Source organism: Coregonus lavaretus (genome assembly GCF_964263955.1).
Source record: "Coregonus lavaretus genome assembly, chromosome: 9".
Classification (NCBI taxonomy): Eukaryota; Metazoa; Chordata; class Actinopteri; order Salmoniformes; family Salmonidae; genus Coregonus; species Coregonus lavaretus.
In genome coordinates this window covers 28,856,810-28,881,496 of record NC_139996.1, presented here as the reverse complement: position 1 = coordinate 28,881,496, position 24,687 = coordinate 28,856,810, and the positions used below count along the sequence as shown (strand labels likewise).

At 41.5% G+C, this 24,687-nt stretch overlaps 1 protein-coding gene across 2 annotated transcripts in view; it reads left to right on the top strand.

Annotated features, from left to right (window-relative positions):
- LOC311134638 (RNA polymerase II elongation factor ELL2-like) overlaps positions 1-24,687 on the top strand; it is a 41,703-nt gene that overhangs the window by 16,430 nt on the left and 586 nt on the right. The window contains exons 3-12 of one of the 2 annotated variants that reach the window (XM_084168378.1): positions 3,856-3,983; positions 4,711-4,871; positions 9,378-9,622; positions 10,100-10,224; positions 12,048-12,165; positions 12,541-12,994; positions 16,962-17,025; positions 18,279-18,450; positions 18,577-18,621; positions 19,570-19,779. In XM_084168378.1, the coding sequence (XP_084024504.1) occupies positions 3,856-3,983; positions 4,711-4,871; positions 9,378-9,622; positions 10,100-10,224; positions 12,048-12,165; positions 12,541-12,994; positions 16,962-17,025; positions 18,279-18,450; positions 18,577-18,621; positions 19,570-19,680 (1,623 nt within the window). In that variant the 3' untranslated portion in view covers positions 19,681-19,779. Of the gene's footprint in view, positions 1-3,855; positions 3,984-4,710; positions 4,872-9,377; positions 9,623-10,099; positions 10,225-12,047; positions 12,166-12,540; positions 12,995-16,961; positions 17,026-18,278; positions 18,451-18,576; positions 18,622-19,569; positions 19,780-24,687 lie in introns of those variants that run through there. The other variant, XM_084168377.1, reaches the window with a different exon arrangement.

The following is a 24,687-nucleotide window of genomic DNA, read 5'->3' as shown; positions in this document are numbered from 1 at the left end:
GAGTGACATTGATTAGAATTAGAATGTGAAGTGTGCACAGTGGCGGGGGTGACCGGCAACTCTAACGCTTGGCTGGAGGGGGGTGCTCGATGCTCGCCTCACACTGAGGGAATAGAGACAGAGGGATGTGCTGGTGGTATGGGGGTGGGAATATGGGGGTTGGGGATTGCACAGCTAAGACTGTAAACCCTGAGCTGTGCTCCCGCCTGGGGACAGGCAGGCTTTTGTTTTATCAGCATCTCCATTTGAAACAAATCATTCTCCATTGCAATGCTGTCTGCCTTGACCTACTTCTGGAGCCTCTCTTTCTATGACTTGTTGCTTGTAATTTTGGTCAAGACCAATACCACTTTAGACAGCGTCTTGAGGTAATGGGTCCTGACGATATGGCTCTTCTGTTGCTCCTATTTACGCTTTTTTGGTTGATGGCTAGTTCATTAGCAGAAACCTGAAGCAGCCATTAGTGGAATCTTGCCCCACCACTTCATGAAGGGCTGGACAGATATAGGTCAACATAACTAATGGTCAGTTTGATATCGCAAGTGTCCATGGCTGGCTTGCGCTTTGTGTTGCACTGTGTGGCTTGCGTGTTGTGTGCTATAAAGAGAGCTGAGGCTGGGTGATGGGGGTAGGGTGCACAGCTCGCTAGGGGGAGAGAGAGGAGCAATGGGGGGGGTGTTGAAAGAGGAACTGTTTATTGGCTACAAGCTACAGAAACTGCTTATGGCTGTACTGCATGACTGGGCATTTGTGGCAGCTAGAGTCCTGCCTGCCACATCTGCCCCAGCCAGCCTGGAATCAATCACTTTCCAAAGATAACTAAAGAGACTGTTTCAAGCCCCAATGACTGTCCGCTGTTTGTCTTATGGCTCCTAATAAAATGAAAATATTACATACTTTTTTTGTCCTTTGTGTTGTTATCCATGTCACACTAGTCTGACACCATCAGGGAAGTGAAAGTGACTTATTTTCAGATGATATGGCAACAATGGCTGAATTCTGAGTACTGTATGGCTGTGCACTTTCAGTCAGTCAGTCAGTAATCATGCTGGGTCAAAATAAGTAATCATTCTGTGGCCCATCTCTCTGCCCCTTTCAGGCGGTGTCAGAGGAAGGACCTAAAAATTGTCAAAGACTCAAGCCACCCAAGTCATAGACTGTTCTTTCTGCTACTGCACGGCAAGCGGTACCGATGCACAAAGTCTGGAACCAACAGGACCCTGAACAGCATCTACCCCCAAGCCATAAGTTAATTAAATAGTTAACCAAATAGCTACCCGGACTATCTGCATTGACCCTTTTTGCACTAACTTTGTTTGACTCATAACATACGCTGCTGCTACTGTTTATTATCAATCCTGTTGCCTAGTCACTTTATTCCTAGTTATATGTACACATCTACCTCAATTACCTCGTACTCCTGCACATCGACTCAGTACTGGTACCCTGTGTATATAGCCAAGTTATCGTTACTCATTGTGTATTTATTATTACTTTTAATATTACGTGTTTTACTTTTCTATTATTTCTCTATTTTCTTTCTCTCTGCATTGTTGGGACGGGCACCGTCAGTAAGCATTTCACTGTTAGTCTACACCTGTTGTTTATGAAGCATGTGATGAATAAAATCAAATAAAATGTGATCTTGTCCTCAAATTTCCTCTGCTTATTCAGATTGACGAAAGTTGGAAGAGAGGCATCGGGGCGATATGTCTATGTACATAATATTTACATAACCTTTTCAATTTACATTCGCAACAGAATGTCCCATGCTGAGAGAGGGGATGACATTCTTGCTTCTCAGCTCAAATGTACCATAAATATCACAGTACCCACTAGCCAGTAAGCATGCAAACTATTGAACTAGTTAGCTATGCGAGCAACTTTTAATCTACCATATTGCACTCTTGATTAATGCAACAAAACCATATTACTCTCTTAAATAATACAACAATTCACAAGCATGTGCAGACATCTAAATGGTTTATTTTTTCGTCCATCTACTCATTAATTTAGATGCAAGACAATAACACAGCCAAAGTGGCACAGGTGCTAGCTAACGTTAGCCAACAACATTTGCTTCATCAAGTAACTTTAGAAAAGCAAAAATGTAAGTTTACCCCTCTCATACAAATATAAAAGTACAGTAACGTTATCATACAGTGTCATTAATATACGGTTCTCTCTACCAGGATTGGGCTAGGAACAGCAAGGGCAAACTGATTAACTGAATTGCTCTGCAAGGACACAGCATTCAGTTAGCAACCACAGAGGAACACTGTGTAATCAATGATACACTACATGTATATGGACACATACTCGTCGAACATCTCATTCCAAAATCATGGGCATTAATATAGAGAGTTGGTCCCCCCTTTGCTGATATAACAGCCTCCACTCTTCTGGGGAGGCCTTTCACTAGATGTTGGAACATTGCTGCAGGGACTTGCTTCCATTCAGCCACAAGAGCATTAGTGAGGTCAGGCACTGATGTTGGGTGATTAGGCCCGCAGTCGGCGTTCCAATTCATCCCAAAGGTGTTCGATGGGGTTGAGGACAGGGCTTTGTGCAGTCAAGTCAAGTTCTTCCACACCGATCTCGATAAACCATTTCTGTATGGACCTCGCTTTGTGCACAGTGGCATTGTCATGCTGAAACAGGAAAGGGCCTTCCCCAAAATTGGAAGCACAGAATCGTCTAGAATGTCATTGTATGCTGTAGCGTTAAGATTTCCCTTCACTGGAACTAAGGGGCCTAGCCCGAACCATAAAAAACATCCCCAGACCATTATTCCTCCTCCACCAAACTTTACAGTTGGCACTATGCATTGGGGCAGGTAGCGTTCTCCTGGCATCCGCCAAACCCAGATTTGTCCGTCGGACTTCCAGATGGTGAAGTGTGATTCATCACTCCAGAGAACGCGTTTCCACTGCTCCAGAGTCCAATGGCGGCGAGCTTTACACCACTCCAGCCAACGCTTGGCATTGCACATGGTGACCTTAGGCTTGTGTGCAGCTGCTCAGCCATGGAAACCCATTTCATGAAGCTCCCGACTAACAGTTATTGTGCTGACATTGCTTCCAGAGGCAGTTCAACTGTCTGTGAGCTTGTGTGGCCTACAACTTCGTGGCTTAACCGTTGTTGCTCCAAGTCATTTCCAGTTCACAATAACAGCACTTACAATTGACCGGGGCAGCTTTAGCAGGGAGAAACTTGACAAACTGACATTTTGGAAAGGGGGCATCCTATGACAGTGCCACGTTGAAAGTCACTGAGCTCTTCAGTAAGGCCATTCTACTGCCAATGTTTGTCTATGGAGATTGCACGGCAGTGTGGTCGATTTTATACACGTGTCAGCAACGGGTGTGGCTTAAATAGTCGAATCCACTTATTTGAAGGGGTGTCCACATACTTCTGTATATATAGTGTACCTTAGGAGAGCAGAACCACAGCACGGCTTTTGAGATGTGTGCTGATGTTGTTTGGAATTAGATTGGAAAGGGATATGATATGCCTAGTTCACTTTCATCTGCTTCAGATGTGGCTTCATTTGAAATCACATTAAGCCAGAGGCTGCCTGGCTGCCATCCTGAGCAGTGGAATCATACGCAATGTCAATAACCTCAGTGTTCCTATTTAGCAGCTTTTGCTCTCCAATTAAATGTTTAGCCTAATTGATTGTTAGTTACCAAAACTTTTCGGATTGTATGACCCAAACGCAAGGCATTTCATTTAGCATGTTTAGAATATGCAGACGGATGACACAGCTGAATATGCTAAAAATGATAAACATTTATAATTTTACACATGGTCTCCTCAGTGATCTAGCACTCTCTCTTTGTCTCCTGACAACAGTACATCAAGATCCCCGCCCCGTCCCCAGATGCCTCGGACGCACTAAGGGTATTTTCCTTCTACCTGTCCAGTGATAGCAAGGACAAACCTCAGGCCAGCTTCGACTGCATACACCAGTATGTCTCAAGGTAAGCACACACTACTGTTTTCACAGTCAACCACAGATGGAATTCAGTCAGTTCAGTCAAATTGGGACCACAGGACTTCTGAGACACTGCTCTCTTTCTCACACTCTCTCCCATTGCCAACATAAGTAACCCTTGTCACCATGTGACCGCTTCAAATGACAGCTTATCCTCAGACAATTTTTCTTACCATTGCATGTATAGTACAGTTCAGTCTTATTTTAGAACTACTCATAAACTCTGTCCTTTTGAGTTAAGCACTTTCTGTTGAGCTCTTTTTTGTCCTTTGAGTTACTGTAAGTACCAATTTAGCATACTGTGTTGCTAACATTTGACAGTTGAGGTTGGTTGTCTCTAGACCTTTGACCTACACATGTCTGAGGACGGTGAGATCACGGTGTTTGGGGCCATGTGGGGTCAAAGGGTTAGTTGGAGGGGTAGAGTTGTGACGCTCTGTTTGCCCTGCAGCTCAAAGAAGTCTTGTGGCTTTACAATACTTTACTTGTTGTACAGCTTAATGCCTTAACATAGGATGTGAGGAATGAGCATGAGGACAGAAGTCACAGAACCAGTCATGGGAGTGAGACACATGTCACGTAGACAGAAACACACAAAACACATTTTCAAGAAATGCTCTATTGATTTGGAAGTAGTGTGAGAGAGTTTGTACATTACCTTTTGCTGCTATGTGAGCCTGATCCTCTCCTCTCCTCGCCTCGCCTCGCCTCAGGGAGGGCAGGGAGCACCTGGAGGGCCAGGGCAGTATTCAGGACAAGATCACTGTGTGTGCCACTGATGACTCGTACCAGATGACTCGGGAGCGCATGTCTCAGGTGGAGAAGGACATCATGAGCAGGTCGGCCATCGAGATCAAGCCAGGCTCCACACGTGGTAAGTCTGCAGTCACAGGCTGCTTTTTCCTCTGCTGGCTGAGCTAGGTCCAAACCAGCTTCACACAGAGCCCTTTACCTTTGGGGATCAAGGGCAAAATAATGGAGGTGTTTTCATGTTCTCTGAAAGCTTCTAATCCATCGCCTTTTACCATCTTGTCGTGCTGATAATTGCCATGTAGTGTGGAAGTTATCACATAATTGATTAAAGTACTGGGTTGCAATTATTCATGTGAGAGAGGATACCTCTTTTTCTTCTCCTTTACCCTTCATTTTAACCAGATTGCTCAGGCACGTTGCCAACCTGCCTGCCAGCTCCATTCATGTGATTGAGTTTGCCAGAAGTATGCACTAACAAGTCTCATGCTGAGTGGATTAAGTTTTGGCTAAGAGTTTAATTACAGTGGCTGCGATTCAATTCGTTTTCATCAGCTGAAATACTGAATTATTGTATGCAGATTCTCTGAAGCAAAGGCCATAATTCACCATAAGTAGTTAAGAACTGACGAAGATCAGAATCAAAACGCTGTCTATTTGTGCCACAATGTAAATATATTATTGTGGGAGCATAGCAGTGCTGTAGATATCTTTATACAGCATGTGAACCAGTGGTCCAAGCACTGCTGCTGCTACTCTGTTTATTATCTATGCATAGTCACTTTAACTCTACCCACATGTACATATTACCTCAATTTCCTCGACTAACCGGTGCCCCCGCACATTGACTCTGTACCGGTACCCCCTGTATATAGCCTCACTATTGTTATTTTACTGCTGCTCTTTAATTATTTGTTGCTTTTATTTCTTCTTATTTTTTTATTTAATGTTTCTTTGGTATTTTGGGGGGATTCATTCTTAAAACTGCATTGTTGGTTAAGGGCTTGATTTGATGTGCATTAGTTATATTTCATGCAGGAGGATGCATACACAGGCATACTTCTGTGTCTTCTGGTGGGTTCTATCTCATAGTCTGAATGGACAGACTACCGGTTACTGATGCCGTGTATTATAACCTGGACAGACGCGTAGAACTGCAGTCTTCATGACATAATATGTATTTGTGGGTTTAAGCCACGTAGAGCTCTTCTTTGCCGACACTGACAGTTTTACACATATTGTCTAAAACATAAATAGGCTGTGGGACTATTTAAGATACTCTTTGAAGAGGTAGGTTTTCAGATGTTTTTGGAAGATGGGCAGGAACTCTGCTGTCCTAGCTTCAGAGGGACCATTGGGGTGCCAGGACAGAGAAGAGCTTGGACTGGGCTGAGCGGGAGCTTCCGTCCCATAGGGGTGGGATGGCCAAGAGACCAGAGGTGGCAGAACACATGACATGCCATGCTCTGCTGTTGAAATAGGCTTTTTGAGGGCTCTTGCATAATCCTGTTCAAGGTAGCTGTCATGTTGAGATTGCTGTGTAATATCTCTGCTGAATGGGTGCAAAACAAAGACTGAATTCTAATCCAAATAATTCATTTTACATGAAAGTTAATCAAGTGAAAATGAGGACGTCCACTTGCAACCTTAGTCTGGGAACATTGACATTGGTTTCATAGGGTTTAAGGCACACAACTGGACTCACTTTCCCACAGCATGGACAGGACAGTAAGGCACCCATTCAAAGGGAACTGAAATTAAAGGGTTATAAACTATATGTCATATGCGCTACTGTGCACACAAACCTCCTTTGGTAGCCAGCAGCCAGCAGTATTTCTGTGGTACAGTAATTCTGTACCACAGATAAAATAAAAATGATAGTTTGCAGGCTAGGAGAATGGCTACGATTTAGTTTTAATGTATGGCTCAAATACTTTCCCAGTGAAAGGATTTTTGAAGAAGTTCTGTAAAAGGCATTTTAAAGTCATCTCTGACCATTTATACTGTAGCTGTACAAAACTGTCTTATAAAGGGAATGTGTTTTAGTTTAACATATTCAGTGGCGATAGAAGTATAGTGAAGCTATATCTGGAAACCACTGGCATCCCCATCTCCCACCACCTGTCTGCTAGTATTGAGGTTAAGAAGGGTTAGGCCTGGTTAGTCCAGTTAGTGTTAGGTCTGGTTAGAATCATTTATCTTGTTAGGAAAAGGCCTGAGAACATCAGGTAGCAGTAGAACATGCTACAGCACTCCTCCCTCTGGTCTATAGGAAGGCCTTTACCCCCAAGGAGTGAGGAATACCACACACTGTGTGCAGTCTTTCAGTTAAGATAATAAACCAAGATCCTAACTCTGTGATCACTAAAGATCCCATGGCACTTATTGCTAGAGTAGGGAATAACCCCACCATCCTGGATAAACTCCCAACCTGGGAACCATGGAGAACAGCCTGTTATAGGCTCACTATCTCCTCACATCTCTGCATGGTCTGGTGTCAGTCTGACGTACATTACTTATGGTTGTGATACACTACACCTTGGTGACAGATGGGATGAGGAACACCCATACAATATCAAGCTGAGCATTATATAGTCTTTGGTGTAACCATACATTTTGGGTGAATGCTACTGTTTTGGTTTCAATGTTATCAACATGGTTGTGTCCAAACATGATTATTTAGTTACTGCTTTAGATTTTTTTAGGGCACGTTTCACAAATATTTTTTAGCAACAAAGGAACCAACCCATATCATATTTCTGATAAGCTAAGTATGTTTTAGTCAAGCATGTTCAGTGTTCTGCTGGTTTCATGTAAAAGCTATACAGTAGACAGAATGGCGCTTTGCAAACCTTCCCATAACCAACTACATGACAAGCAGATTTAATTTATTGTTGTTAGCGTCTAGTCACTGCATGTTTAAAATGTTGCAACACAGGCTATTTCACTACACTACAGGAAGATATTGAACTATAAATTGTATGTGTCTTGAACCACGGTAATCAAGCTTTGGAAACTTCATTGCATTTGGCAAAAGCAGAGATTTACCCTCAGGCCTAGAGTTGATTAAAATTACACCCTTTAATCTTACTGGGGTTCATAGTATATGTTGATGATATCCTAATTTCTCACATTATGAAAATGTCAGGAATTGTTTGTGTAACTGTTATGCAAAGCATTTCAAATAGGCGACCTTGAAGAATACAGACATTTTGAAGACTTGTTAACCAATATGTTTTTAAAGCTAGAATCCTTAGTTGAAACAATAACAAAGCATTTCCCTTCCTCTGTTTTGGTAAAATGCTGAGTGATGGGCCTTGAGAAGTGAAACCACTCTCATAGACAGAGCTATGGATGCAAGGACTGACCATCTATGATATCAAAATGATAGTTTTAACCATGCTTTGAGGCTATACAGTGTTTGTTTACATTTACATTGTTTCCAAACATTGGAGTTTTAGAAGTTTATATTTTGTGTTCTGATGGGGTAAAACAGTTGAACTAAGCTCATAAGGCATTTATACGTTTTATTCTTCAAGAATCAATGGGTATATATTATTAAATGGATGTAGCAACTGCAGATTCTAGCTTTAACATTATTACATTCCAGTTGTGCAACAACTGTGGACTTTTAGAAATGTCAAATTGAGTGCATGGAGCCAGATAGTATTTTACGGAGTATGTAAATCAACTAGGTCCATATGTCATAGAGTGAATCAACTCTTTCATGTACAGTGCAGCTGAGTTCTAGCTTTACATAATGCAGTAGATACCAGAACCACTCTGCTTCCATGAAGAGGCTGTGCTTTTCGTCCTATAGCAACCTTCAAAGCAGAGCTTAAACTTTTAATGAGATCAGGGTTGGGAGATATATCTATAAGCACCGCCACGTCCTGCTGGCTTGGAGCCAGGAGAATTAGTGCTGCAACAGGAAGAAAGGGCCTCTGTGTATGAGTGAGGTTCTTCAGTTTCCATGCTCCTCTGCTTGCACAGGAGCCGGTTAACTTCACTGGCAACTCTTTCACTGAACTCCCATCCTGGCGCTGCGCACCAACACTTGAGTGTGTATGTGTACAGGAGGCTGTTTGCGATCTGGCTAAATATGTTTGTTCAGACGCTATTTCCTGCTAGGGACACAAGGTGCCATTCCTGTGTGCAGTGTTTGCATACTGTATTTATGACAGACATCATCTGTCAAGACAAAGCACATCTGGTTTTACTTCCGGCCTGTGTCTCACACATTATACCAGGCCTTTTTTTGCATAACTGGCCTGAGGATTGGCTGAGAATTGGCACTGTGTTGAGTTGCTGGGCTATTCAGAGAAGTGGCGGTCTATTTTGAATCCTGTTCAGAGGCAGTCAGAACAAGCATAATCCTCCGTCCCGCGCTCGGCACATTTCCAGTGTACTGCTTGGCTTTCTATGAGCGCTTTGGATTATCCAAGTGATAATTGTGGTAATTGCTGAAACTTTCACTGAATGACAAGAGCACAAAACCACTACTCTTTACTTGGTAACAGTAGCTTAGATGTGTAAGAAGGTAGCTTTTATGTCTAAAAAATGGTGTGTATGTCACTAACATTGTTCTCATCAAATGGCACTTCTCTGTGTATCTACCTTTCTCTGTCAGGTAAATGTGTGAAGATCCAGAGGAAGCAGGGCCTGTCGTCAAACATGGACATCAGCAGCAACAGGCACTCCCCCAGCAGCAAGAGGAGCGGGGCCCCCAGCCCAGTGGCCCTCAGGCCCCTAAGAGACCGCATCATCCACGTCCTTGCCTTGAAGGCCTACAGGAAGCCTGAGCTTCTGCTGTGGCTGGAGAGGGAGAGGGCCAGTCCTAAGGACAAGGCTGACCTGGGAGCAGTACTGGACGAGGTGAGACCTCTAGAACACAACACGGCACTACAATAAACTGTACTCTGGCACTAGGCTGCAGGTGCATGGTAGGCACTGGTTTCACTGAGTGCAGATCAAACTCAATAGCGCACAACTTTTGCATATTGTAGTCCAATTGTAATGCATTTCAAATGAATAAACCTAATCTATTTTGGTAAATGAAACACATGTAAAACATCACAGCAACTTTAAAAGTGCCTCGGGGATTCAGGTGCATTTATAAGCAATTATAAATCCCTCTAGGGGTTCCAAATGTAAACACTGCAGAGTAGCCTCTCTCTCTTGCTGTCTCGCTCTCTTTGTCACGGAGGCATTCTAGGTAGACTAGATTTGGTACTGCATTTGTGACTCTAACTGGGCACAGCCTGCCAGTTGATCCTTTTTTTAACCAGGGTCAAAACTGCAACTAACGCTTCAGAGACAGAGGGCTAAAATGTGTTTGTCATTGATTTGCAGGTTGCTAAACTGAATCCCAAAGACCACAGCTTTACTCTGAAGGATGAGTTCTACAGTCACGTCCAGAAGGATTGGCCCGGTTACCTAGAGGAAGAGAAGCAGCTCATCCATAGGCTCCTGGCCAGGTGGGTGTGGCTTGGGCGGCAGGTAGCTTAGTGGTTAAGAGCGTTGTGCCAGTAACCGAAAGGTCGCTGGTTCTAATCCCCGAGCCCACTAGGTGAAAAATCTGTCGATGTGCCCTTGAGCAAGGCACTTAACCCTAATTGCTCCTGTAAGTCGCTCTGGATAAGAGCGTCTGCTAAATGACCAATTATTATTTATTATTATATTATTATTGTACTTCTACTCACCTGTCTTCTCTAGCACCAGTGAATATTTTAATATTACCTGTATATCAACATGATGTTGGTGTCATGGTGGAGAGTCCCCTTGTCTGTAGTTTATCTTAATGTAACATTGTAAGCTTCAGTAATTGGATTTTTATTTATTTTTATTTTACCTTTATTTAACTAGGCAAGTCAGTTAAGAACAAATTCTTATTTACAATGACGGCCTACACCAGCCAAACCCGGACGACGCTGGGCCAATTGTGCGCCGCCCTATGGGACTCCCAATCACGGCCGGTTGTGATACAGCCTGGAATCAAACCAGGGGGTCTGTAGTGACGCCTTAAGCACTGAGATGCAGTGCCTTAGACCGCTGCGCCACTCGGGAGCCCATTACCTCTCCTCAGTAGCGGGGTGCTCTGATGCTTTTTGACAACGTGCTGGCGTTAAGACTGCAGGCCCACTGGATTACTGTGGCAGGCCGCTGTGATCATGTTGAAAGGAGAGACTCTAAATGACTATTTCTCTGCACAGATAAATGTCTTAATGGGCACATTTATCAAAGTGGGGAGAGAAATATTCTCTGCATGGTGTTGCCAAATAGTATTAATGTAGAGGACAGCAGCCTGGCTGAGCTTTTTAGAATGAGAGAGTGGATATCCACCTCCTGCCTACTTACTGTGCAACTGACTGTTGCCCTTCTGTTTACACTACTGACTCAGATGTTATAAAGAGTGTTGTGAATGTACATGATACAGGTGCTGTTGACTTGGCTCATAACTATATGACCGTTCTTTAATTATAACGAAGAGCCTTTTCTTATAGTTTATCTCAGATAGCAACTTCATTTGGATGTGGTTAGTATCAGAATCCAACCAGGCTGGTAGCCTAGTCTGTCCGAGGGTCTCATGTCTGGAATGTCCTGAAAGCCAGTGGTGCTTCCAGCAGATTCCATTGATTATCTAGTTAAAATGGTCATGCTGCTCCTGTGGGAGGTATGATTGAACTCTGATTCCAGTGAGGTTTCTGTGAGGAAGGAGCTGGAGGAAGCAGATTGCCAGTGGAGAGAGGAGTGTTTAGCCTAACAGAGCCTGCATCTGGCACCATTGTTCTCCTCACTGAGGTGACTGGACACTGCTCCGCATTAGTGCCTGCCTCTTACAGATGTAATCTGTGTTCTGTAACCTAGAAACACTACAGACAGCCTAACACTTTGAAACATGCAGAAAAACTTGTCAGTTTCACTCTGAGGTCAAGTGTAGAAAACTGGTGTGTTGTAAAATATGTGGGAGTGTAATGTCTGTCTGACAGCGTGGTTCCATTTGTTATTTTGCAAATATGAATATAAACAGCAGCGTCTAAGGCAGACTTTGCTTGTAATTTATGTATCTTGATCCTGAAGTTACAGTAACCAAATGGTTATTTGTGTTTTGTTTTGTTTTCCTCTGTTAACATGGCCCCACCTCTTTCACTTCACTGGAAACCATACAATTGCAGTTGGAGTTTGAACCATTATTTACAAACTAATACGTCTGTCCAAAGTGAAGTTTAAAGCTTAAATGATCTGCCCTAACATAAACGGAATAGCAAAGTAAAAATGTCTTCCCCTTCTAATGTTGCAGGAAACTGCAGCCACTGAGCTTCAGTAGCCAGTTGAAGAGTTTCCAGTCAAACCATTCATTCCACAAAACCCCTGGGGATTCTCCGTCACAACTCAGCCCAGTCAAGACTCCCTCTGTGGTAAATACTCACCTTCCTAACTCTAAAATAATTTCTACATCCTGCCCTTCCTCACTGTTTCTTTTCTTATAAGCTTGAGATTTATTAGAAATGAAAGAGAATACAGAGATTAATTTCAAGGGTTAAATTATTTGTGTTTGAGTAGTGGATCAGTGTTATGCTTTTTGACAAGACGTGGGCTTACTGCAAAATAAGATTGAGTACAGGAGGAATGAGAGGAACGTTTCTTGGTGTGGCAGCATCTGCTTTTTATTTATGGGAGTGCTGGAGGCAGTTCAGTCACTGCCGTTTTCAGGGGCCAGTTAGGATGTTTTAATGGTTAGTCTTCACCAAGAAGTCTTACAGGTAAAACCTCTTCTCTTCCCCTTCTCATAGAAACGCCCCTTGCCCTCCGACCTATTTGATTTTCAGACCCCCAAGAAGCAAAGACTAGATCACAGTTTACCCCTGCAGTCGCCTTCCAATGGACACCTTGGTCCCATTGGAGCCCGTAGCTCATCTGGTCCAGGCAACACCAGTGTACAGACCAAAACAGAGTTTGAGAGAACCAACAATCATGTCCAGGGAAGCCCTAATGGTCTCTACACACGGCACAAACTGGATGGTTCCTCCAGTATTCCCAAGCTGGAGAGGACAGAGCCGGTCCCAGCAGTACCAAGCCCCAAGGCCCCACAAACTGAGCCCTCCATCTGCACTGACCAGCAGCTAGCTGACGGCCAGCACAAAAAGAAGAAGTCCAAGAAGCACAAAGACAAGGAACGGGAACACTTAAAACAAGACTGGATAGAGACCAGTCCCGACCTGAAGCAGAACCAGGAACATCTCAATGGTAAGAAAAGCACACTTTGATTCCCAATGTAATTTTCAACAAAATCATATAATTTTGAGACCTTGTTGGCTGGAATGATAGCAGAAACAAAACATGTTGACAATGATACAGTAATCATATCTAAGGGTATATTTAAAGCAGAGTTTCCGATAGCCGCTAATAGCCGGCTATTGGCTTTTTTTTTTTTTTAAGCCAATGAATACAATTGGTGCCGGTCAATTTTCCGGGAGAAGAAAAAATCCCATTGCGAAATAATGCTTTTTAGCCTATTCATTGATGGAAATACCAGTCGATGTAAATACATTTGACTGGTCATGCTTATCGGTCTATAGGTTAATTTGCATAATTTAGTGGAATTAAATTGGCACATGGGTACAGTATATTTGTTATGTATCTTATATATCACATATGTACAGCATCTCAAACAACAAACATAGGCAACGCAAGGCAGGCTTCATCAGCATATCACACACCACTTTGCAATGAGCTGGAGGCAGTATGCATTTTGAAAACATATGCTTAATTGTTTGAAACCTGAACGTTTTAATACATATTATGAGGCATGTCTTACCTTGCTTCAAAGTAGCCAAGCCAAAATCAGACCATATCTGTGGAGGCAATTATTTTATATCAACTTTCTTTCATTGTCCAGTAGCCACAATCCTAGTCATATTAGCAACCCATACTAGTTGTTGCATATTTGATCTCCCCTCTTTCAACATTTCTACCCCTACCTACATGTACACTACCGGTCAAAAGTTTTAGAACACCTACTCATTCAAGGGTTTTTCTTTATTTTTACTATTTTCTACATTGTAGAATAATAATGAAGACATCAAAACTATGAAATAACACATATGGAATCATGTAGTAACCCAAAAAGTGTTAAACAAATCAAAATATATTTTAGATTCTTCAAATAGCCACCCTTTGCCTTGATGACAGCTTTGCACACTCTTGGCATTCTCTCAACCAGCTTCATGAGGTAGTCACCTGGAATGCATTTCAATTAACAGGTGTGCCTTCTTAAAAGTTAATTTGTGGAATTTCTTTCCTTCTTAATGTGTTTGAGCCAATCAGATTTGTTGTGACAAGGTGGGGGGGGGGGGGGGGGGGGGGGGGTATACAGAAGATAGCCCTATTTGGTAAAAGACCAAGTCCATATTATGGCAAGAACAGCTCAAATAAGCAAAGAGAAACGACAGTCCATCATTACTTTAAGACATGAAGGTCAGTCAATACGGAAAATGTCAATGAACGTTTCTTCAAGTGCAGTCGCAAAAACCATCAAGCGCTATGATGAAACTGGCTCTCATGAGGACCACCACAGGAATGGAAGTCCCAGAGTTACCTCTGCTGCAGAGGATAAGTTCATTAGAGTTTCCAGCCTCAGAAATTGCAGCCCAAATAAATGCTTCACAGAGTTCAAGTAACAGACACATCTCAACATCAACTGTTCAGAGGAGACTGTGTGAATCAGGCCTTCATGGTCGAATTGCTGCAAAGAAACCACTACTAAAGGACACCAATAAGAAGAAGAGATTTGCTTGGGCCAAGAAACATGAGCAATGGACATTGTGTCCTTTGGTCTGGAGTCCAAATTGGAGATTTTTGGTTCCAACCGCCGTGTCTTTATGAGACGCGGTGTGGGTGAACGGATGATCTCCGCATGTGTTTTTCCCACAGTAAAGCATGGAGGAGGAGGTGTAATGGTGTGGGGGTGCTTGGCTGGTGACACTGTCTGTGATTTATTTAGAATTCAAGGCACACTTAACCAGCATGGCTACCACAGCATTCTGCATCGATACGCCATCCCATCTTGTTTGGGCTTAGTGGGACTATCATTTGTTTTTCAAGAGGACAATGACCCAACACACCTCCAGGCTGTGTAAGGGCTATTTTACCAAGAAGGAGAGTGATGGAGTGCTGCATCAGATGACCTGGCCTCCACAATCCCCCGACCTCAACCAAATTGAGATGGTTTGGGATGAGTCGGACCGCAGAGTGAAGGAAATGCAGCCAACAAGTGCTCAGCATATGTGGGAACTCCTTCAAGACTGTTGGAAAAGCAGATGAGAGAATGCCAAGAGTGTGCAAAGCTGTCATCAATGCAAAGGGTGGCTATTTGAAGAATCTCAAATATAAAATATATTTTGATTTGTTTAACACTTTTTGGGTTACTACATGATTCCATATGTGTTATTTCATAGTTTTGATGTCTTCACTATTATTCTACAATGTAGAAAATAGTAAAAATAAAGAAAAACCCTTGAATGAGTAGGTGTTCTAAAACCTTTGACCGGTAGTGTACATATTACCTCAATTACCTAGACTAACCTGTACCCCTGCACATTGACTCGGTTCCCCCCGAATATACATTTACATTTACATTTTAGTCATTTAGCAGACGCTCTTATCCAGAGCAACTTACAGTTAGTGAGTGCATACATTATTCTTTTTTAATATAGCCTCATTATTGTTATTTTATTGTGTTCTTTTTTTGTTCTTTTTTTTTTTTACTTTAGTTTATTTAGTAAATGTTTTCTTCATTCTTATTTTTCTTAAAACTGCATTGTTGGTTAATTTGATTTGATATTTTCGTCTCTGTCACTGCTTGCATGTGAGGTGCCCTTTTGACATCAGTGTTTTCCCGCTAATTGTATTATGGAACGAACATTCATGCATAGTCTACTGCCTTGTGCACATTGCCGTGCTTATAATGTGAAGAAACAATAGTTTATCAACATTTTAAGCTAAATGTTCTATTCTGTTGCATCAGAATCATTGCTTTTTAACATTTTTTTTTTTTTATGTAGCCTAGGCCGACTGGTTGTATGAATTTGGGATCTATCGTCCCACAACTGTCCCAGAGTCTGTTTGGAATAGGCTATTTCTTTCTAGAAAAGCTGACCAATAGAATAGGTTTACTTTTCTACAATGGGGGATTGTAGATTTACATAGCCTAGTGATTTTGCTGTTCGTTACTCCTTTTGCTGGCTGAGGAAAAGTAAATGTGGACAGTTATTCTAATATCTACAAAGTGCACATCAGACTTCGGTAAGAAGGACTGCACAACGTTGCATCCTCGACTTGCATGTTCTGTTAATATGAATGACCATAATCTAAAGGTGATTTCTGTCATTCTGAGCACCGTGGGTGGACGCCCTAATCAGGTTACGTATCCAATGCATATGGGTCCAGTCAATTTCTCAAATGTCCGGTACATTAAAACGCTGCCGGTCAAATGTCCGGCGCCACATTTTCTTAACGGAATCCCTGTTTTACACTACTTCTGGCCTATGCCCACATTAAAATCAGAGCAGTTTAATCATTTAGAAGAAGCACCTAATCCGTTTATTTGAGCCAACAAGATTACAGGATAGACTGCCCAGGATTTGTATACATACGAATAAACACTTTCCATATATACATAAACACTGTCAAACACTCTCCACATTATACAAAATAGCAAAGATCACAGGCAAAATGTCTGTTTTTATTACACATATTTATTGCAGTAGTAAAGCAACTATATCCTTTGGAAAAGTATTATGAAACTTCAAAGGGACCTGTCTCAAATAGGTTAGGTGACTTATCGAGAAGGCTCATGGTGAATTGCTGTAGGTTTTCAACAGAGTGACAATAAATCAGTGATCTGAAGAGCATTTCCAGTGGAAAGGTGATGTGTATGTATCTTCTGCTAGCACCCCCCATCCCTTTCCCTGGCTAGTGTGTAGATGATTGACTGTGGAACAGCTGGGTGACCCACGGTCCATCGAGTCAGCAGGCTATTCTGCCTCCCAATCTGGAGCGCTGCTGGCGTCACTGACACTGCCTGCCTTGGAGCAGGTCTCTTATCAGGAGCACTGATAAACGACTCCATCAGCCTTGGTATGATATGAGCTTTTTCACGTTTGCATTGGCAGATTACATTAACCTTTTTTCCTCTGCTTGTGTTTATCTCCAGACCATGAGGGGGCTAAAACACCTGTCACTCGTACGTCACCGGAGGAGCTGTCCGACTATTTAATGTAAGTTCAAACACACTGCTTCATTCATAAGTCCTCCAGAATCGCCCTGGGTTGCTGAGTGGTGCTGCTAGGTTGATCAGTTATTTGAAGGCCATTCAAACTGTAAATATGGCAGGAGTGAAGGCAGTATGTGCTTTCAAAGTCTCAGGTTCTGTTACTACCATCTGTTGCTTCAATGTTTTTGTTTAATGGTATGACTACTTTAACCACTTTTGTTGTGAAAGGAAAGTGATTTGTTCGAAAAGGGCTGGATTCAGCTTGAAAACATTCACATAAATAGTGGAAAATGTGAACGTTTAAATGGTCTGTCACATGTTCAGTAATAACACAGCTTTACCGAGAATGACTTAGAAAACGAATGACCTAATGTCTTACATTTCTACATCTTGAGAACACATCTCTCTGTGAAATCATTGCTGAGTCAAAAGCCATTCATTTTGCTAATCTGCAGTGCCACCTGCTGGAGAGACGAATGCATATTTATATAGATGGGTTGGTTGTTTAGTAGCCTCTGCTGAGTCCGGGATGTCCCGGTTTTCAGGGGAAATGGAAAGAGAGCCTGTGACACAACTTCCACTTTGGATGTTAACAAGGCGACACTCCATCTTAACTCCTCCTCCACATTTTCTGGATTGGTTGAACCGTGCAAAAGAAAACCTCCCCTGATAGTTTTTTTTTCTTCTCATCAGTATGTAGGGGATCTAGTTTAAGGCGTTTCTTTTACGCCTGCTACGTGGCGTAAAACAGACAGGGTTGGTTTAGATTATTGACATCATGTAAACTATATTTCGTCTCCAATATTTATTGAAAACATAAATACATTTGCACAATGAGCACTTGTTTTCTCTCAAATACATCTTTACAGTTGTTGGTTAGCTAGCTAGCAAAGTTTAGCCATATTAGCTTAGACAGGATATCAGTGAAAACACCTCAAAACAAGACATGGTATCAATAACAAGATACAATGACCTGAAACGAGCCACCTACGGTTCCCCACATGGCAGCTTCTTGTCATTGTTTCTATCTATCTGGCCATCCAGAATCACAGCAATACACGGCCTTCTGCCCCATTTGAAGCGTGCGCATCTTTTTCTGACGTTGTCAGCTAACCCGTCTATTTCTACCTCCTGATGTGGCCATTCCACGTTGCCTGTCACAGCTGGCCAGACTAGACCAGACCATAGCAGATGGATGCCATGGGCCTGTGGTTGTTGAAATGACAGTTCACAAGATGTTAATGTCTCTCTTTCCAGAAAGTACAACACCATCACAGCCTCAGAGCAACGGCAACAGTACAAGGAGGATTTCTGTGCGGAGTATGATGAGTACAGGGCCCTGCACCACCGGATCGGTACTATCACAGAGATGTTTGTTCAGCTGGGCTCAAAGATCAACACTCTGTCCCCCGGTACACAGGAATACAAGGTATGAGCAAGGAACTGACGTCACTTCCATACACAAATCAAAACACTTCTGTTTAAACATTTAAAGACCTGGCTTGATGAACTTCCAAGGGTTTACTAAATGTCTTGTATTTTTCCACTCTTACAGCTCATGGAGGACCAAATACTGCAGAAATACAGAAAATATAAGAAAGTAAGTAATGCATGAGCAGGGAATATAATTGAATTATTTTATAGCCTGTCTTATCTACTGTAGCCTGTATGGGTATCACAAAGAACTTTGACTCATACCAGTGATATTAATGTTGTTATTAGGATCATTAGGAGCACGGCGCTTGTAACGCCAAGGTAGTGGGTTCGATCCCCGGGACCACCCATACACAAAAATGTATGCACGCATGACTGTAAGTCGCTTTGGATAAAAGCGTCTGCTAAATGGCATATTATTAGAGGAGGAAAAAGTACCCAACTGTCAAACTTGAGTAAAAGTAAAGATACTTTAATAGAAAATGACTCAAGTAAAAGTGTCACCCAATAAAATACTACTTGAGTAAAAGTAAAAAAGTATTTGCTTTTAAATATGCTTAAGTATTAAAAGTAAATATAATTGCTAAAATATACTTAAGTATCAAATGTAAAAGTAAAAGTATAAATAATTTCAAATTCCTTATATTAAGCAAACCAGACGGCACTATTTTCTTGTTTTCTTAAATTTACGGATATCAAGGGGCACACTCCAACACTCAGACATAATTTACAAGTGAAGCATGTGTGTTTAGTGAGTCCGCCAGATCAGAGGCAGTAGGGATGACCAGGGATGTTCTCTTGATAAGTGCGGGAATTTGACTATTTTCCTGTCCTGCTAAGCATTGAAGATGTAATGAGTACTTTTGGGTGTCAGGGAAAATGTATGGAGTAAAAAGTTACTTTCTTTAGGAATGTAGTGAAGTAAAAGTAGTCCAAAATATAAATAGTAAAGTACAGATACCCCCAAAAAACTACTTAAGTAGACTTTAAAGTATTTTTACTTAATTCCTTACACCTCTGAGGATCATCTTTTCCCATACGCTACACGCCCCTCTACTTTGTCAATGTCATCATAATGCCAGCTCTCTGACGGCCTTCTGCCTTGTCTTTGCAGAAGTTCCCTGGTTACCGGGAAGACAAGAAGCGATGCGAGTATCTGCATCAGAAACTGTCTCACATCAAAGGTCTAATCCTGGACTATGACTGTACCCAGGGCCCTTCATAGTGACTGGCCTGCACCCTGCTGCCCCAGGGTGTTACTGTATCAATGGACCAAAAGACTCCCCATGGACCAAAAGACTGCCCAGCCGAGCCTGGGTCTGGAGTGTCATGGACTTTAATCACATATGAATCACACATTCACTTTACTCCTCCCAGTGTTGATGGAAAAGAGAAGAGAGGTTCTCGAATATGAAGTGGGCCAAGACCAGCGACTCGTGATCAAATGAATCGTTGTTGAGGACGAGTGTTGTTGTTATGGCTGTCAATTTAAGCCAAATTCCTTTTTCTACCCATAATGTTAATGTACAAAAAGTATTTGATCCCCTGCTGATGTTGTACTTTTGCCCACTGACAAAGAAATTATCAGTCTATAATTTTAATGGTAGGTTTATTTGAACAGTGAGAGTCAGAATAACAACAAAAAAATCCAGAAAAAGGCATGTCAAAAATGTTATAAATTGATTTGCATTTGAATGAGGGAAATAAGTATTTGACCCCTCTGCAAAACATGACTTAGTACTTGGTGGCAAAACCCTTGTTGGCGATCACAGAGGTCAGATGTTTCTTGTAGTTGGCCACCAGGTTTGCACACATTTTGTCCCACTCCTCTTTGCAGATCTTCTCCAAGTCATTAAGGTTTCGAGGCTGACGTTTGGCAACTCGAACCTTCAGCTCCCTCCACAGATTTTCTATGGGATTAAGGTCTGGAGACTGGCTGGGCCACTCCAGGACCTTAATGTGCTTCTTCTTGAGCCACTCCTTTGTTGCCTTGGCCATGTGTTTTGGGTCATTGTCATGCTGGAATACCCATCCACGACCCATTTTCAATGCCCTGGCTGAGGGAAGGAGGTTCTCACCCAAGATTTGACGGTACATGGCCCCGTCCATCGTCCCTTTGATGCGGTGAAGTTGTCCTGTCCCCTTAGCAGAAAAACACCCCCAAAGCATAATGTTTCCACCTCCATGTTTGACGGTGGGGATGGTGTTCTTGGGGTCATAGGCAGCATTCCTCCTCCTCCAAACACGGCGAGTTGAGTTGATGCCAAAGAGCTCCATTTTGGTCTCATCTGACCACAACACTTTCACCCAGTTCTCCTCTGAATCATTCAGATGTTCATTGGCAAACTTCAGACGGGCATGTATATGTACAGTATCGAACACTGGAATTCCTCACCGTTCTCATGATCATTGCAACTCCACGAGGTGAGATCTTGCATGGAGCCCCAGGCCGAGGGAGATTGACAGTTATTTTGTGTTTCCATTTGCGAAAATCACACCAACTGTTGTCACCTTCTCACCAAGCTGCTTGGCGATGGTCTTGTAGCCCATTCCAGCCTTGTGTAGGTCTACAATATTGTCCCTGACTTCCTTGGAGAGCTCTTTGGTCTTGGCCACGGTGGAGAGTTTGGAATCTGATTGATTGATTGCTTCTGTGGACAGGTGTCTTTTATACAGGTAACAAGCTGAGATTAGGAGCACTCCCTTTAAGAGTGTGCTCCTAATCTCAGCTCGTTACCTGTGTAAAAGACACCTGGGAGCCAGAAATCTTTCTGATTGAGAGGGGGTCAAGTACTTATTTCCCTCATTAAAATGCAAATCAATTTATAACATTTTTGACATGCGCTTTTCTGGATTTTTTTGTTGTTATTCTATCTCTCACTGTTCAAATAAACCTACCATTAAAATTATAGACTGATCATGTCTTTGTCAGTGGGCAAACGTACAAAATAAGCAGGGGATCAAATACTTTTTCCCCTCACTGTACATGAACTCTCCTGCCCAATGCTTTTAACGTTTGGTCTATTTCCATGACTACACAGAAAGGCTTGGTTTGATGGTACAATCATAAGGACAGATGAGAATAAATGCTCTTCATACCCAGTCTTCTATCCATGCTATATTTAAGTACCCAGTACAATTTGCGGTTTGTTGTTTCACTGAATGTATAGATGTAAAATAATGATATAAGATCTTGATTCCTATAGAGAGGGTTGTAATCACTGGATTAAGATTAGGGAAAGCTGGAAGATATTCAATGTTATGTGGAAATATCTCAGACCTCTATGAACAAGAAGTTAACTGTTTGAGTTGATCATTTCTCTATTTGTTAAAGTTAATGATACAGTACATGTCATTAATCAGACATGCCAGTCAAATCTCCTATACATCCGCCACTGACCCAAATGTCACATTCAGTCTGTAGTTCCTTTTTGCAGTAATTGAGGCATTCTGCTTCATCAAATATGGGCCAAGGGATTGGAAACAACTGCCCCCTCTCTGCTGAAGAAAATGTTTATGAATCTTGACATTTGTATGATATAGTAAAATGCCATCTTAGTCATACAGTATACTTCCATGTTTCTGTTTAAACCACTACACCATTATTGAAAGAACACTAATCTGAATAAGAACTGCAATCAAACTCCAAAAGCACAATTAGGTGAATCTTTTTTGATTGGTGTGGCATTCTATTACCTACTTATCCTTCTGGATAAATTATTCTCATTGTTTGAGCCAGTATGCTCTGACCTTTGATAGTAATAAGGTTCATACAATATTAATGAATATTTTATTACCTTGATCAATAGTCTATTACATTTGTGAGACTGGGTGGAATGCCAGAGCATTTAACAGTACTTCCAAAAGCCATTTTTATATTACAAAGCTTGTGCTTGTGTAAATGTATTCTATCAGTCCAGCAAGAAACATAGGATTGCTTCCATGCAGTGATGAAATGCGATTCTTTAAAGCTTCTGGTGTCTTCTGATTTCAACCTGGTTTAGAGCCTCAGAAATAAGATTGTCCATCCCATAGATCAGAGATGAATCGTAGTTCAAAGATGAGATCTCAGAAACCTATTTTCTGACTTATGTAAACTTCTTTACTCTTGCTGTTGAAACTGCTTTGCAGGAAAATGCTGTGGTAAACAGTGGTACATTTTATATTTATTGGTGTTGCTGTAGCAGTTTACTAGATTTCACCTCAGCAAGATGGGACAGTTTATTTTCAGTTTGAAACAGTGAATGTTCCATTACAACATTGGGCTACTGGATGTGTTTGTTTACAGTATATGCCTTCACACAAACTGGACCACATTAATTGAACCTCTCTGGATGTACCTGGCGTCATCACTTGGGATTTTTATCTGTGGCTTGAAGATATATATTTTTTCAAATACAGTGACAACTCTTAATCAGTAATGAAATCAATGTGACTGTCTGTGTACACTATCTTGCTACTTAATTGCTGTCTTAAATGTAAATTGGAAGAGTTAATCTTGCCTTAACACACCATTCACACATTTCCATGTCTCTGATATTTACTTTCTGAAATGTAATGTAATCTCTCTTTTTTTAAATCTGCTCAGTTTAATTAAATGTTTCAGGATCATGTATTTTAGTTCACATATTTTTAAGGTTGAAGGAATTGCAGAATTTATGTTATTATATGATGCTTTCAATACTGCGTCTTATGTCTGCACATCTTTTTACAATGTTGATGTATTCCTCTACAATGTAAGTTGGGGCTCGATTCAATCATATCTGCTTTAGCGAACATCCGCATAGCGGTTGTTTTGAAGGTGTCTGATTTAGAACTGTGTTAGAGCTGTCAAATCCACAAGTGGCTCCCTGCATTATAGATAAAGCCAACATTGCCATTGGCTTCATGGAGTCGCATTAACAGAAATCCCATGCCGCCTTGTTTACAGTATCGAACACTGGAATGTGTCATGTAATCCACACCTCGATTATGATGATAGAAATCCTCATTATTTTGTTGAATGATTTTTCAATTTGAGCTTCATTATTCCTATATAGCCTACATTTTCTCATTCTGAACTTCTAATGTGAGTGGGGCGGTTGTGGCTTTGTGACAATGGTTGCAAGAGCAGCTGCTCACCGATTTGACAGTTCCTATGCAGTTCCACCTCTGACAAGGCCACAACATTCGCTATGTGGGTGTCTGCTATCACCGCTTAACGTTTGATCTGATTGAATCTAGGCCTTAATTATTTTGTGTTTGTCATAGGTTAATTTCTGTTAATTTCCCTCATGAGTGCTCTGTGGATATCTGTTTGATAATCATGAATGGGGTTATAAAAAATAATTGTGATTATATTGAGGGCCTTTTTTCATCCATTACAATTCTTCACCACTGTCACAAACCACATGGTTCCAGAGCTACATATAGGAACATGTCTGAAAGGTCTGTCAGAAGTGCTTGACTCGGTACACATAGTGGAGGAGTTCTTCTGTCACAGTTTGGGTTATTTTTTATTGTTGAATTCTAAATGTCCTAAATGAAATGTATGCTACTGTGGTATTCTGGAAAGCACATGATCAGATATGAGACTAGTACAGACCACTGTCTCTGTGTGCAGTATTGGACTGAGCCATAGAAGCTGTTCATCTGAATAAGTGCTAATTGTGATATATGCAGGAGTTTGCTAGGTGCCTTTTAATAGGAAAATCTGAGTCACATTGGCTTTAACATAATGTTATCTTTCATAATTGATTTGATTGCATGACACGCAGTTGAAACAAAATATATGTACTCAAATTATTGGTCCCTAAATTGTATTTTTCATGTGTAGGCCTACAGCTTTGTGGCTAAAGGTCCTTGAAAACCATTAAGACACCGACAATGTGCTCTTGAAATGCAAAATGACATGTAATGTGCATACTGCTTACAAATCAAATAACTCTAGAATTATTTTAAGGTTATTGTCTTGCTGTCACTGGTGCGTTTCCTTTTTTGATATTGGTCAATTAAATGTCTCAATAGAAATGTCCAGTATAAGTCACTACAGATTGTCGACCTATGAGAACAAATTTGTGTAACTATTGTTTTTTTGGTTCCTCCTTTGCACAATTTCCTGTCTGTTAAAGGCAGACAAGAAGCCTCTACTTCGCGAAAGGGAAATGTAATATATATATATATATATATATATTTGCAATTGTCTGTGGGGGATGCTTTATCACCACCTTTTCCTCTAGAAAAAGACTACAAA